Source organism: Ischnura elegans, chromosome 8 (genome assembly GCF_921293095.1).
Source record: "Ischnura elegans chromosome 8, ioIscEleg1.1, whole genome shotgun sequence".
NCBI classification, from domain to species: Eukaryota; Metazoa; Arthropoda; class Insecta; order Odonata; family Coenagrionidae; genus Ischnura; species Ischnura elegans.
Genome location: NC_060253.1, coordinates 10,770,889 through 10,787,759, shown reverse-complemented (window position 1 = coordinate 10,787,759; position 16,871 = coordinate 10,770,889). Strand labels below are relative to the sequence as shown.

At 46.7% G+C, this 16,871-nt stretch overlaps 1 protein-coding gene across 1 annotated transcript; it reads left to right on the top strand.

The window, feature by feature from the left end:
* The first annotated feature begins 216 nt into the window (after positions 1-216).
* On the top strand, positions 217-13,738 carry LOC124163198. The gene is made up of 2 exons (XM_046539931.1): positions 217-615; positions 11,683-13,738. Exons 1-2 carry the CDS (start codon positions 599-601, stop codon positions 13,493-13,495), a joined length of 1,830 nt encoding a protein of 609 aa, XP_046395887.1. The 5' UTR covers positions 217-598; the 3' UTR covers positions 13,496-13,738.
* Positions 13,739-16,871: the final 3,133 nt, after the last annotated feature.

The window sequence follows — 16,871 nt, the reverse complement described above, 5'->3', positions numbered from 1 at the left end:
AATTTTGCCATATTTGGTTATTGCCATACTTGGACCACCTTCATTTTTTTAGACCATGTTCCTTTCCTCGACCCGCCCTTTTTTATTAGCCAGGCTCCCACGGATAAAGGACCCGTGAGGCCAAAAACTAGTTCTAAGATATTCGCGTTGCGTATTTTACATATCGCAACGCTCATTAATTCTTGCGCCTACCCCGTGGAATCACCGCATATGGTAAACCACGCGACCACTGGTTTCCGGCAGACATCCGGGAAAACACTTAACACTCGCTTCTGACGTCAGATTAACCCATACCCCCTTGGGTAATGAATTTATATAGAATACGGTCGACTTTCAAAAGGTCGTGGGAAACCTACGCATTTATTCTGTTTGCACGTGTCGAGCGACCCGTGGAATATTCCAGAGGGGGGACCCATTATAAATAGGTAAACTCGGAGACGCCAAGGATCATTCGCTCTTCTGGACGTGGAACCTCTGCCACTCTGATCCTCGTCTTGTCAGCCGACAAACCAGCGTCTTCTCTCCACCACATCGCCAGTTACGCCGATCGTTCGATCCACCTCGAACTATCCATCCGACTCTCCAACTCTGCTTCGCCATGAGCTCTTTTGACGAGTAAGTTAAAGCCAAAGTCTCACATGTATTCTTACTGAATGTTATTAAATGGACTTTACTTAAGAAATGGGTGTGTATTCCTTTATAATGACTGCCTCTGTCAATTAAGATCCTTCTCTACCTCTAGCTACGAATCCCCAAATAGTATCGTGCTCTTTCGAGGTCACGACAAATGGTGTATATGCGCCGGGTAAATTACAAGCAGTCTTATAAAAGAATTCACATCGCACTTTGTGCATAAATTAGATATAAGTTATGTTTTTTCTTTGAGCAAGGCGTGTGGGAAACGCCCTATGTTGTAAGATGTATGAATTAATTTCTCTCTTACAGGAAGTGTTTTTTATGTTGCATGTTTGCCCTTTTTTGTGATCTGTGTCGAGTTTTGATTATGTGTTAGGCAGGGTTTTGCTTTCCAGGAAATGTTCTTGATTTTGTGTTTGCGTGTGTAATATTTAAGTGCGTGTGTAGTACTTAAGTATAGGGTTTTTTATTTTCGCTTCCTACCTGTGCTTCGCGTAAGAGTCTCTCCGTTCGACCTGTATTTAGTCTCTTCTGATTTTTGAGGGTAAATTCATGTCAACGCCAAGAACGCCGCCCCCAAAAAGAAGTGACCGTTTGGCAGGAAAACCTCCTGCGTATCGTATTCCCGTAAATCCTACTAGGCGTCCGGCTGCGGACTCCGAAACGAGTGACTCAGAGGGTGAGTTGAGGGAAGATAAGGTCCTTGTCACGGACTTAAGAACGTTGCAAATAAACGCAGCGGAGATGGCAGATGGTGGGACGGCAGCGCCGACCACGGAGGCTGGCCCTTCAGGCGAAAATAATACTTCGACATTTCCTCGTATAGGTGGAGTCCATCTGACGCCACCGAAGTTTAGCGGGAATGCAAACGAATGCCCCTTGCAATTTTTATCTACCTTCAATAAGATTAGCACTGCCAACTCATGGTCAACCGACGCACGATTAAGACTTTTCCCATGTTTTCTAGAAAGTACTGCCCAAAGATGGTTGCAAGCACTTCCGGCCTATGACGTAGAATCAGGTGCCCTTCGTGGCACCTGGGAAGAACTGGTGGCGGCCTTCAAGGCTGCCTTCAAGGGGACGATGTCGGATGAGATGAAGGCCCATAGATTGAACGAGCGCACTCAACAAGCGTTCGAAACCTCCGAATCATATTTTTATGACGTGACCGCCTTATGCAAAGAGGTTGATCCCCAAATGCGTGAATCGGAAAAAATCCGTAACATCCTCAAGGGGCTGAGGCCAGATATTGTAAGGGTCGTGTTGCCTATGAAGGCTAGGACCTGTGAAGAATTATTAGAATTTATTAAGCTGCATGAGGCAGCCATTTTGGTCTCGGAAACCGTGAAAGAAAAAATTACCCCTCAGAAAGCAGTTGAGCAATCGAACGCCTCGATAGGACGATTAGAAAAAGAAATCTCTCGTCTTCGCGGCGAATTGGAAAGGAGTAGACGCTATTCAGGCCCACCAATGAGGCAAGGAACCCCTCGTTATTATCAGGAAAGGCCCCCTCCGAGTCCTAGGATCAATCAAGAGAGATTTAACCCCCAGAACAGAGGTCAAGGCGGGCCAAATCAGGCGACGCCGCCGAGGCGCCAACCTTATGATCAAAAACCGAGGACTCCTGATGGGCGCATAGTTTGCTACAGTTGCGGGAAAACCGGGCATTACGCTTCCGTATGCCCGAATAAACCAGATCAGGGGCCTCGGCCCGCCCCACGTGAAAAAAAGATCGTGGGAAACTCAAATGCGCGGATGTAATAGAGGCAGCATTCGCGGATAGACCGGACGTTAAAGACCTCCTTCTCATCAAAGCAGACGTAGAGGACCACCTAGATCAGACAGTTTTAGTTGATACGGGAGCTGGGATTTGCGTTCTAAGAGACGACCTAGTAAGATCTCCAATTCGCAAAACCTCGCTGGGTATAAAAGGGGCAGACGGAACTCCAGTGAAGGTATTGGGAATGGCTGCCGTAAAAATTAGGCTTAAGGGGAAAGCTGAGTTCCATTTAGAAGCAATAGTCATTAAAAATGCCTACGTCTCCTTGGTGTTGGGAAATGATTTCTTACGCCGTACTCGAGCGAGGATAGATCTTCACTCAGGCATAGTTGGGCTAAAATGGGGAGACGAAGAAATCTTTCTGGCGACGAATTTCTTTAATCCCGACTTTTCTGACTCATCCTCGGATGAGGATGATGATGAGCAGGGTGAGTTGGACAAATTGCGACTCGGATACGACTTAACTGTTCCCCCTAGATCTCAAATTAAATATGAGGGTCCACGAAGGACGAACGCACCTAGGGATATTTTAGTGACGACAGCAATGCTCACTCAACGGGGGTTGAGTGTCGAAGTCCCCCAGAGCGGCGACAATATAGTAGCTATGGTTTGTAACCACCGATTCGTTCCTCAAAAACTATTCAAGGGGACTACCCTAGGGAGGAGGCTTAGACACGAAAATACCGGAGGGGGAGATATAGATTTTGGTGAAGTGGAAGAGGTTGATTTCATTGAAAATTTTCCAGAGCCGTTAGACATTAATCCGGATTTGAATCGCAAGGAAAGAAAACAAATAGACGCTCTATTAGCTCAGTATAGAGATGTATTTGCTTGGAGTCCAAGTGAGATGGGAAGGACTCATCTAGCGGAGCACTCAATACCCACAGGGGATGCAATGCCAATTCATCAAGCGCCTTACAGAGTTTCGCACAAGGAAAAAGAAATAATCCGAGGACAAGTGGATGAAATGTTGAGTCTTGGCATAATTAGACCCTCTAAGTCGCCTTGGTCAAGTCCTGTCGTTTTAGTCAAGAAAAAAGACGGCGGAGTGAGATTTTGCGTTGATTATAGAAAATTAAATCTAGTTACGCGGAAGGATGTATATCCTCTCCCAAGAATCGACGATCTTCTGACATATTTAGGTAAGGCTAAGTATTTTACTAGTCTTGATTTATTCAGTGGCTACTGGCAAATCCCCGTTAAAGAGGAAGATAAACCTAAAACCGCCTTCGTAACTCCCGAAGGACACTATGATTTCAATGTATTAAGTTTCGGGCTCTGCTCAGCGCCCGCTACTTTCCAAAATTTGGCTGATAATGTGTTTTCTGAATTAAAATGGAAAAAGGTTTTAGTATATTTGGACGATGTTGTAGTATTCGCTGAAACTTTCGAGGATCTGTTAAATAACACGAGGGAAGTTTTTGATAAACTTAGAGAGGCGAACCTCACACTGAAGCCGTCTAAATGCCATTTCGCACAGACTCAGATTAAAATGCTGGGTTATCGCGTAAGCGCGGACGGCTTGGAAGCGGACCCCGATAAGGTTAAAGCAATCTCTGAATTTCCCCGCCCGACGAAGGTCAAGGCAGTGCAAAGCTTTTTAGGTTTGTGTAATTATTATAGAAAATTCATTCGCAATTTCTCCAAGATAGCACGGCCTCTGCACGAGTTGACGAAAAAAGATAAGATTTTCGCGTGGACGGAAGCCGAAGAAACTGCTTTCCAAGCGCTCAAAGACGCAATGACTTCCGCTCCGGTATTAATGCATTTTGATCCCGAATTGCCAGTAGAGCTTCGCGTGGATGCGTGCGGAACGGGAATAGGGGCGATTTTATTGCAAGGAAAGAATCAAAAAGAAATGCACCCCGTGAGTTACGCGTCTAGGACGCTAACTAAAGCTGAGAGAAATTATTCCATCACCGAAAAAGAATGTATTGCTACGATTTGGGGCTTATTACACCACCGAGATATGGTTTATGGTAAGAAAGTGACAATTGTGACCGATCACCATGCTTTATGTTGGTTGAAATCCCTCAAAGACCCCTCTGGTCGACTCGCGCGATGGAGTTTGCGTTTGCAAGAATTTGATTACCAAGTCGTGCACAAATCAGGCCGCTTACACTCAGACGCCGATTGCCTATCAAGACACCCGGTATCTGAGCCGACGGCGGAGGATGAGGACGGGCCAAATGAGATACCTCTTATGTTACTCGCGGCGGAGGACTTAAAGGCTAAGCAAAGGAATGACTCGTCTCTTGTTCCCTTAATACAAGCGCTAGAAGACCCAGAAAACGCACCGCCAAAGATAGAAAAAATCTCGAGGGGGTATGCGCTAATAGACGGATTATTGGTCAGAAAAAATGCCGGTCTTCGGGGAAAGGATTACTTGACAGTTATTCCCAAAGAATTGAAAAGAGAGGTATTATATTCTCACCACGACGACCCTATGTCCGGCCATTTAGGCCTCGCACGAACCTATGACAAATTAAAGACTCGGTACTACTGGGTAGGGATGAAAGCGGACATTTTAAAGTATGTACGCAGCTGCCCGGATTGCCAGTGCAGAAAAGGACCCCATACGAAGCCCGGAGGTTTTCTCCAGCCAATTAAGCCAGGTAAACCCTTTGAGAAGGTGGGCGTGGACCTTCTTGGTCCATTCAAGCGTAGTGCCACAGGTAAAACCATGATTGTAGTGGCAACTGATTATGCAACTCGCTACGCGGAGACGAGAGCCCTCTCGAATGGAACCGCTGGTCAAGTGGCAAAATTCCTACTCGAACAAATAATTTGTCGTCACGGTTGTCCGACCACGATTCTATCTGACAGAGGAAAGGTATTTCAATCCGAAATGGTGACCTCCCTCCTGAAAAGCATGGGAGTAGTTAGTACATTTACAACGGCCTACCATCCCCAAACAAACGGTCTCACTGAGCGATTGAATAAAACCATAGCCGAAATGCTCTCTGCCTTCACAGGTACGGAGCAACGCGATTGGACGGAATTTTTAAACCAGGTAACTTTTGCATATAATGTAGGCCTACAAGGCTCTTTGGGGGAGACCCCCTTTTTTCTGGTCTATGGCCGCGAGGCCAGGCTACCCCCGGAAATTAGCCTCTCACCTGACGAAGGCGAGGAAGGCGTAAAATCGCGGGAACGATGGAAGCAGGCTCAAAAGGTAGCCCTGGAAAGACTCGCAGCCCGCCAAGAAAAAGATGCGACGCGTTATGATGCTAAGCATGTAAATGTTAAATTTAATCCCGGAGATAAGGTTCGGATTTACACCCCCACACGAAAGGTGGGTAAGAGTGAAAAACTCTTGCCTCAATATTACGGTCCTTATGAAGTGATTAGGCAGGTAGGACCTGTCACTTATGAAGTGAGGGTCAAGAAAGGAAAATTAGACACGGTACATGTCTCACGCATGTCACCGTATCATGAGCGCGAAGGCGAAGAAGCCGCTGTAGTAAATGTAGGTCAGGGAGGCGTGGAGATTAGCACGACCGACGCGCCGACCGAAGATTAATTCGGAGGCAGGAAATGGCGTAGTGAAATTAACGACTCACATCGCCCGGATTTTTTCCGCAGTCAGTTTCCAGTTCTATTCGGCTGGTGAAAACTCGAATAATATTATGAAACAGATAATTGAATACCAAGTGAGGCAACACGGCTGTTAGTATAAAATGAAAAGTAACCTTTTACAGCCAATTTTCCATATTTCTTGATGTATTTTTGAATCTTTTTTCTGTCAACAAATTGTTCTTAGTATTTTTTTTTCTTGTCTTCGAGAATGCGTTCTCAAACTTGCCCCGCTTTCGTGAGTAAATTGACACTCACATTATTTACATTTAAATAAAGAACAATTTGTTGACCCCATTATTTATAAGAGCCACAATTGTGAATAGAATTTGTATGGATGAAGCAGTAATTCATCAGCCGAGATGGAGGTGGATCGGCGAGTCAAAGGGAGAGGTAAGCATTTAATGTTTTAAGAGGAAACTACGGTGTAAATCTTTTTTCACAGAGATATCAGGGCATATGAGCACCTCGAGGACCCCAGGCGCTCCGGGGAAGTGAGGGTGTTTGTTTCGGGGTCGGTGAACGGCACCTTCCTACCCGCCATTGCCCTAAATTTTACCGCATCGAGGACCTTGATTTCGACCCTTTTACTCCCAACCACTACCCATCAGCACGTGGCCCCCTTCACCCTGGTCCTGGGGGAGCACCGGACGGAGGCCTGGGGAGAGCCCGCAAGGGACCTCAGGTTTCCCCTGGTGCTGGGGTTGGATGTCCTCATAGGGCAAGGGGCAATTCTGGATATCCCCCGGCGAATGGTGCGACTACGCACGCCCGGCACCATCTTGCCCCTATTTGGATATATGGGAGAGCTGGTCCCGGGAAGGGGGTTACAGCTAATTAGAATACCTTGGCCCCTGGGATTCGACCTCCCCTGGACACACCATTCGGGCGACCGGGAAGAGGTCGAAGACCAGTGGCCAACCCCGGACGCAAGCCCCCGGTGGGTGCGATCACCTAGCCCCGCAGAGGACGCCGATAGACCAGCTTCCTCTCAGCCCTCCATGCCATCGGAGGATTGGGAGGAGGAGATAGAGGCAGCGAGACTCTCCCGAGAACAGGGGTCCGGGGAAGGGCCTCCTCCCCTTGCACCTTTGCAGGCGAGGGAGCCCCTTGATCTCGCTACCGCTACAGGTGGGAGGGCTTCACCTCCCTCTGAGCGGCGGGGCCTGTCAGGAGGGCGTGGCCATCGCCTCTTAGCGGCCTTGGGGTTGAGTGAAGGCGGTCCGGGGAGATAAGACAAAATTTCAGTAGGCCAAAATTCTAAATTTTACCAAAATTCACTCCGCCCCCCCCCGCTGATTCCAACTTGGTCCCCCGTAAATACCCCCGTACCCCCGCCGGCCACCGGCCCGGCGCCCCGGTGCCACTCCAAAGAGGCAGGACAAGGAGCTTTCAGCTAACCTGAAAGCGCATCAAGGTAGAGATTTTTTCTTTTCTCTTTTCATAGATACGCCTGACGAAAGAAGAGGGAGGCAACCCGCCATACACCACTTCCATTTCCACGCTTCCCACCTCTCTCCTTAAATCAACCTCCTAACCTCGTTTTACCTGAGAGTAAGAGAGAATTCTCTTCACTCATCTCTGCCATTGTGAAGTTGGGTTTTGGAAATCAGGCGTAAATACGTCTTCAATTCGATTAAACTACATTGTATAATAATCTCGATAAAATCGAGTGAGCATCGAATCGCACATAAACTTCTTCTCTCCATCCTCGAAGCGGTTGTATACGGACGGGCGCGCGGCACGCGGAGAAAGCGAACGCCAGCCTCCTCAAGGCAGGCGGGGACGAGAGATAGGAGAAAAAATAAGAAGAAAAAAATAAAATAAAATTATTTCTTCATTTTTTCTGGCGGCCGCCGCTCGGAGATAGTACGCCGCTCGGCCGGCGGAAGGAAGATTATCTTATTTTTTACATTTTTTCAAGCAGGCAAGCGGGGAGAGGTTTTTAAAGGGCTCGCTTAGTATTATACGAAAATGAATGCGGGTTTTATTCTCATCGTTATCCCCCTAATATTAGGGAGTGACGGATCACGAACGACGCCTAATACGGCTTCGATTAAGGTCGTAGCTGGGACATATTGGACTGCATTGCCTCAAACGTTGACATACGAAGCCTCTATACCTTTGATTTATAAGGTCAAATGGCGATCGTCCAATAATAAAGCCGTGGAAACACCTTCCGCACAATGTGGGACCACAGGTATCGTATGTAATGCCCTTAATTCCCTGCGCGGCACAGTCCTTCAAATTAGTAAGCTGGTTGACTTAGTGGGCGTGAACCCACTATTTTACGAAACTGACAGAGACGCACTATTAAACAATAGAAAAAGGAGATCGATTGATTTTCTCGGAAAGGTATTTGCTTGGTGTTGCGGTGTTGCCACGCGTGGGGAAATCACGGCTTTAGAAGAATCTCAGTTAGATTTCGACAAGAGACTAAGAGAACTATCCACCATGGCGCGTTTAGACCACAATTTTGTGGTGGACGTGAGAGTTCAATTGGAAAACTATACGAACATCGTGGATAGCGCAGTGTCAGAGATACGAAAACGAGTTACGAATTTACAGACGGCCCTTAAGGCTCAAATTGTTAGAGCCTCTAATATGTCAATTGAGGTGAAGGAGATGATAATGGTCTTAACAGACATTTTATCTCGGAACTTTTATGCTCAAGGGAAGTTAACAATGCATTTGCGAGAAAACGAAGCACTCCATAGATGCCAAAATAAATTATTGCCCACGTCAATTTTCCCAATTGAAGCGCTACAGAAAGATTTAGATGCACGTAACGAAAAATTGGCAAGCCGAGGCTATGAATGGGTGGTGCCGAACGCTGCTGAACTAGCAACGCTTCCGATATCGCATTGTCTCCTCCACGAGAAATACATGGTAATTCGCGTGAATGCCCCTATTGTTAGGATGGGCGCAAAGTGGAGTCTATTCGAAATCAGTGCGACACCGTTCGCATGGAAGGATCAGACCTGCTCTATTGTTCACGAAACAGTCTATGCGGCCGTAGACAGGAAACGTCTTCGTACAATTTCTGGCCCGGCATTGCATGACTGTCGTGCCCACTCGGAGAGACTTTGCTTTCTGCCTAGATTCAGCGCAGACACAACTCATGGGCCGAATTGCGCGATTCAAATGTTTAAAGGCGGGACGACGACACAACTTTCCCAGTCGTGCACCTTTCAATGCCGACCGGGGAAGTCAACAATAATCAGCGAAGTAGGATTTGAGCTGTATATAATTACGCACCCTCCCCCCGAAATTAAAATCCTTTGTGAAAATTCCTATTCTAAAGTCATTAACTCATCACTAAGTGGACCAGGCGCTTTAGAACTGACGCTGCCATGTCATTGTGCAGCCCATTTCCCTGATAAATCAATAGTAATTAATGAAGGATATCCGTGTAATTCGGAAGTTCAAACAGTCAAAACCGCATATATCTTGCCAGCTATCTGGACAACACTTGATTCACTTCTAATTGATCCGAAATCGCCTCAGACTCTGCCTACCTTCGAGAAATTAGAGGATTGTCTGAATACAAATTGGACCATTGAATTACCCCATTTAAATCTAACCCAACCTCAATTTATGGCCACAGACCCCTACGGTCCAGCCTATACTTCGAAATCGGACGATGCTGTCGGTGGAATAGCATTATCTTGGTCCTTACTCCTCTCTCTATTCCTCGGAACCCTTACCTATTTTGTATGGAAACACGAAAGAAGGATGCCCTATCTTGTTCTGACTCCGGAGGGTCAAGAGATTATATTCAGCCGCGCCATACGCCGCACACTTAAGGATAAAGAACCTCAGGTAATAGACCTCTTTTTAACGAGACCTCTTTTTTAACGAAAAGCATGAATTAACATTACGCTTTGGATGAATTCGCGGACTTGGAAATTTGAATAAAATAAATAACAAAATAAAATGCTAATAAAATAAAAAGCAGTCACCACCCACTCGTAATGCCAGTTGCCGGCGGAGATTACGACGGATGTTTGTCCGGAAGGATGAGTTTCTGTTTCCTGACGATAAAAAGCACACTTCCTTCCCTTGAAGCAGCGATTGCGCATTTAGGGCGTTGTCTCCTTGCGGACATGAATGGGAGTCACAATGTAACGTACTCGCGAGTAGATTTTGTTAGCTTGCCTGTGAGAATAATGCTTGAGTATGAGAGTAATTTCGATGTAATTAACATGTGTTTATTTTTCAGCAATTACCGCCCGAGCTGTGAACAGCCGTAAGAGCGGTGACGCCAAAATGCATAATTTTGGTTGATTTTTTAAAGGCTTCGATTGGAATGAAATCCTCGAAGTACTATGGGTGGGATGTTGAAGCCAATCAGTGTAATAATTTTTGGCCGGCGTGAGATGCGCTTGGGGCCAGAGGAGAGCAAGGGATGAGAGGCACCCCTTCTCCTTTCAAAGTGTTTTGTTGTATTAAGAAGTAAAAGTTTTCAGTGGGACCACTTACGTAATTATTTTGGGAGATGAGGACTTCTCCTAGGGGCAGTATCTGGGGACGCCTAGAGGCCCGTGTTGAATTAATAAGTTTACGATGCATCATGTTATTAATTGCCAGTAATGTACAAGTGTTAGTACATGGGCTTGAATGTATTTTATGAAATACTTTTGCCGGTAATACGTCAGGGAACGTATGGGCATGGAGGCTAGGTAAGCCAAGTTTTATTAAGTAATTTGCCGGTAATACGTCAGAGAACGTATGGGCGCAGTGGCTAAGTAAGCCAAGTTAGCACAAGTTGGTGCTTTTTGTTCGTTTGGGTAATGAGGAATTACCCCGGTTTTAGATTACACTGAAAGAGGCTCAACAAGTTTAAAAATGGTGCAAATCTTAAGCACTTTTATGAGGAAAGTTCGGTTTGCTGTTATGCAACGAACTGGTCGCAGAAATATTAAGCTAAGATTTTTTCTTAGGGGTACTGAAATATTTTTGTATCCACCTGACTGTGGGTCGGTGGAAAGGAAGTATGTATTATTTATGAGAATGTGAATTGTTATTCAGCTAGATTTTTCCTCCCGCAATTTTACATGACCTGGTCGCCTGTGAAGCGCAGCATGTTAATTAATTGGAGGAATTTAATTACTTACATACTTCCACTATTCAGTAATTTCAAGTACTTTTAGAAACAAACGTTTATCCGTCATAATTAACTTGATATATTTTAATTGTCCAGCTGAGAGTTTTAAACGACTTGTTAAAAAACCCATAAGGTTTTCTGATTACACAACCTTTAATGCCACTTGTGAAATAACTAGCGGAAGCGAAAAGACTTGATCACTCTTACTGACTTCCTATTATTATTGTTCACTGTAGGTGCATTTTGTTTATTTCCTCAACGGAACTCTCTTTGCGCCAACGGCTAACCACGCCACTTCCTGTTATCGCGTGGCAAGCGCTCTTGCTTCACGCGAGGATGGCTCATGGCGTGTTTTGAAAGAGTGTGTGTCATTATCTCCTGTGGGCGTGTCTCCGGATGGGAGGCAGCCATTTTTAAAACACAGTCGACTCTCTACTGGCTTCTGGCATTTCATGGTGCCTGGCAATTTTTAAAATGCTGTGATATTTCTTTTGTATATTTTTATGAATCTTTTTTTTACTCAATTCTTAAGCGTTTGAATTCAGACTAAAAGTCTCCTTGGATTTGCTTGTATTCTTAACAGGCCGCTTGTCACGTCCTCTGTGACCATGACGCCTCAGAGGATTCTAGCCTGTGAAAATGGGAGGGGCCTGCGCCTCCTAGTGGCAGCGGTCCTGCTGACCACGCCCACTCACGGCGCGCCAAGAGCTGGCAGCCAATCACCCCACGTTGACCTGACCGCTGGCGCATACCTTAGGAATCTCCCAAACATAACGATTTACGAGACGGCGTTAGCCCTGGCGTTTCGGTGGGACTTCAACCCAGGCTATCAGCTTCAGCTACTGAGAGAGATGGTTGGAAGGGCCTGCAAAACAGCTGATAATCGGCCAGTATGCAGTCTCCCACGGCTCGCGGTCGACTCTGCTCTTCGCGATTGGGACAGAAGGCACTGGTTCGAGTCATTGTCGGAGGCACCCCTGGCCACGGATGGGGGCGCGATGGTCAATACCTTCACACTTCCCACGCGCAGACATTCCAAACGAATGATAATCTCCGCGGAGGAAGCGAGGGAGCTGGAGAACGATTTGGCTGAGATGGGGGGCGTCAAAAATCTCTCAGCGCCTTGCATACCTGCGTACGCACCGGCCTCGGGAGATAGGCCTGATTTTGGCCTACTGACCCTCATCACTTCCACCATAGCAGCCCAAAGAGATGTCCTAGCCATGTGTCAGACGCGTAGACTGAGCCCTTCGGTCGTGAATGTGGATAGACTTCGCGCTGAGTTATTATCACTGCAGCGCTCTGTCCACAGCCGAGGTTGGGAGCTGGCGATCCAACACTTCTCCAGATATTACGTTCTACCACTCCTTGATTGTTTACTATCCCCTTCGTCCTTATACCTATTCCTAGTGATACCTCTGACAAAGGCTAACACCACGTCAGTCTCACTCCACTCCTTTATCCCCATTCCCTTTGCCTACGGCGATTTCACTTGTCAAATCACGGCCCCTGCGGCGGAATTGGCTCTAGTACGTACCGCTGAAGGAGTAAAGTTGGGAAGTCTGCAGTGTAACCCTTATCGAGATGAGTTGTGCTCTCTCGAGTCGGTACGAGAAGACGAGTCCGTTCCGGCCAAGTGTGCGAAATTAGTCGCCCTTGGGGGTACGGCAGAAGAAGCAGCCAAGGTCTGCCCACTACATTGTCAACGATCATCGGAGACCCGGGTCATATCGCTTGGCCCGGCCACCTTTCTAATTACTCATCCTCCGGCCGATGCTGTGATCCGTTGCGACGCAGTCAGGTGGAGTGATTGGGGCGCTAGGAGAAAGGGTTCCTTTCGCATTACCCTTCCCTGCGACTGCCAACTGTCTTACAATGGCAGCGTAGTCGCTCCTACTTTTCCCTGTTTACCCTCCGCCAATCCTACCTTATCCGTCCGACGCCTTATTCCTGCGGAATGGTCGTTACTACTATCCGTTTCCCTTCCCCCTTTCTCAAAAGCGCACTCCTTATCCTGCACGGATCTGGACGAATGTACCAAATCATCATGGGATCCTGAGAGCCATTCCTCGCTTGAGCTTCGGCCGTGGATGTTATATTTGAATATCGCCATAATCCTTTTCCTCTGCCTCCCCTCCTTGTTCCTCAGCCTTTTACCTTATGTTACCTGTAATCGTCCTCCTGTACCTTTTTACCTGAGTACGAACGACACATCACCATCGGATCGCCCTCCCCCAACGTCACCTACGAGACTTGGCCCTCCGTTAATTCCCCCTCCGCCCATTCCAACCGCAGCTGCTAGCTTCCGCCGTCCGTTACCCACCCCCGCCGTAACCGGTCCTGTTTATGAGGAAATACTGGAGACAGTCTACTTGCCCATGAGACGTCGGCCGTAGAACTTGTTTTGTGTTTAGTGTTTTTTTTGCGTGTGCTATTGTGACTAGCTTTTTCCGTTTTGTGCTTTTTTGGTTGTTGGTGTTTTTTGTGTTTTGGGTTATTGGTGTTTTATTTTTTGTCTTGGGACTGCTCTTCAAGCTTAATTTTTTTGGACTATTGGAGTCGATTAGTGTATATTTTCTTTGTTCTGTGTTCTGCTTACAATCTGTTTTGAGTTTTTATCAGCTATGTTGTACCTTCGGCCACTTGCTGATCCTCATTGGCATTTTAATGGACTCATTCACTTGCCTATGCTGTTGGACTTTTGGGCGCATAGGGCATTGCCAATGCTACGATGCTTCTTTTATTTACTGCATCGAATTCCTTTTATTATTTTTTTGATTTTTCTGTGTGTATTCTTGCGTATTTGTTATTACGGTTTGTCGTTTTGGTTTATGTTGGTGCGGACTTTTTCGTTTTTTCTAGATTTTGCTCTGCACCCTGTAGTTGTGCAGGCTGGTATTTGCTAGTGTTTTGGTAGTGGGATAAGTATTTAGTGTTTTTTTCTGTGTTGGGTGATCCTTTTCGCCCGTTGCTGTCTTTTTTGTGTGTTTTTCCCACTTTTCATGAGTGTTGGTTGATATTTTTGTGCTAAGTTACGGCTGACTTCATCAGCCCTAGTTTTATTGCGTGGGGGGGGGAGGCCCTTCCCCGGACCCCTGTTCTCGGGAGAGTCTCGCTGCCTCAATCTCCTCCTCCCAATCCTCCGATGGCATGGAGGGCTGAGAGGAAGCTGGCCTGCCGGCGTCTTCTGCGGGGCTAGGTGATCGCACCCACCGGGGGCTTGCGTCCGGGGTTGGCCACTGGTCTTCGACCTCTTCCCGGTCGCCCGAATGGTGTGTCCATGGGAGGTCGAATCCCAGGGGCCAAGGTATTCTAATTAGCTGTAACCCCCTCCCCGGGACCAGCTCTCCCATATATCCAAATAGGGGCAAGATGGTGCCGGGCGTGCGTAGTCGCACCATTCGCCGGGGGATATCCAGAATTGCCCCTTGCCCTATGAGGACATCCAACCCCAGCACCAGGGGAAACCTGAGGTCCCTTGCGGGCTCTCCCCAGGCCTCCGTCCGGTGCTCCCCCAGGGCCAGGGTGAAGGGGGCCACGTGCTGATGGGTAGTGGTTGGGAGTAAAAGGGTCGAAATCAAGGTCCTCGATGCGGTAAAATTTAGGGCAATGGCGGGTAGGAAGGTGCCGTTCACCGACCCCGAAACAAACACCCTCACTTCCCCGGAGCGCCTGGGGTCCTCGAGGTGCTCATATGCCCTGATATCTCTGTGAAAAAAGATTTACATCGTAGTTTCCTCTTAAAACATTAAATGCTTACCTCTCCCTTTGACTCGCCGATCCACCTCCTTCTCGGCTGATGAATTACTGCTTCACCCATACAAATTCTATTCACAATTGTGGTTCTTATAAATAACGGGGTCAACAAATTGTTCTTTATTTAAATGTAAATAATGTGAGTGTCAATTTACTCACGAAAGCGGGGCAAGTTTGAGAACGCATTCTCGAAGACAAGAAAAAAAATACTAAGAACAATTTGTTGACAGAAAAAGATTCAAAAATACATCAAGAAATATGGAAAATTGGCTGTAAAAGGTTACTTTTCATTTTATACTAACAGCCGTGTTGCCTCACTTGGTATTCAATTATCTGTTTCATAATATTATTCGAGTTTTTCACCAGCCGAATAGAACTGGAAACTGACTGCGGAAAAAATCCGGGCGATGTGAGTCGTTAATTTCACTACGCCATTTCCTGCCTCCGAATTAATCTTCGGCCGGCGCGTCGGTCGTGCTTATCTCCACGCCTCCCTGACCTACATTTACTACAGCGGCTTCTTCGCCTTCGCGCTCATGATACGGTGACATGCGTGAGACATGCACCGTGTCTAATTTTCCTTTCTTGACCCTCACTTCATAAGTGACAGGTCCTACCTGCCTAATCACTTCATAAGGACCGTAATATTGAGGCAAGAGTTTTTCACTCTTACCCACCTTTCGTGTGGGGGTGTAAATCCGAACCTTATCTCCGGGATTAAATTTAACATTTACATGCTTAGCATCATAACGCGTCGCATCTTTTTCTTGGCGGGCTGCGAGTCTTTCCAGGGCTACCTTTTGAGCCTGCTTCCATCGTTCCCGCGATTTTACGCCTTCCTCGCCTTCGTCAGGTGAGAGGCTAATTTCCGGGGGTAGCCTGGCCTCGCGGCCATAGACCAGAAAAAAGGGGGTCTCCCCCAAAGAGCCTTGTAGGCCTACATTATATGCAAAAGTTACCTGGTTTAAAAATTCCGTCCAATCGCGTTGCTCCGTACCTGTGAAGGCAGAGAGCATTTCGGCTATGGTTTTATTCAATCGCTCAGTTAGACCGTTTGTTTGGGGATGGTAGGCCGTTGTAAATGTACTAATCTGACGTCAGAAGCGAGTGTTAAGTGTTTTCCCGGATGTCTGCCGGAAACCAGTGGTCGCGTGGTTTACCATATGCGGTGATTCCACAGGGTAGGCGCAAGAATTAATGAGCGTTGCGATATGTAAAATACGCAACGCGAATATCTTAGAACTAGTTTTTGGCCTCACGGGTCCTTTATCCGTGGGAGCCTGGCTAATAAAAAAGGGCGGGTCGAGGAAAGGAACATGGTCTAAAAAAATGAATGTGGTCCAAGTATGGCAATAACCAAATACGGCAAAATTAGGAGGGAAAGCTAAAATTCGAGAGAGAGGACACATGATGCGAAAAGCGTGTGGGCGGGAGATATGCGGAGGTCACCTAAGAATGCCTACGAGGCGAGGGGCCTAGCAACAGGGCGAAAAGTCGGACACGACATCACTTCCCCTCCTGGAAAAGCGTTTTTCGTCCCCGAAAAATGACCCTAGATAACACTATTGGACGAGCAAGTAAAAACCATAAGCCAAAGCCACAGATCCAAAAATACAAAACACCAGAAAGTAATCAAAACACCAAATAACCTCAAAAATGACAACGAAATGCACGCCGTACAGAGAAGCGACATGCAACTTGAATTACACAAAATAGAATGGCAACATACAAAAACGAAAAAACCCAATACCAGCAATAAAACTAGGGCTGATGAAGTCAGCCGTACCTTAGCACAAAAATATCAAACACAAACTAGAACCAACACTCATGAAAAGTGGGAAAAACACACAAAAAAGACAGCAACGGGCGAAAAGGATCACCCAACACAGAAAAAAACACTAAATACTTATCCCACTACCAAAACACTAGCAAATACCAGCCTGCACAACTACAGGGTGCAGAGCAAAATCTAGAAAAAACGAAAAAGTCCGCACCAACATAAACTAAAACGACAAA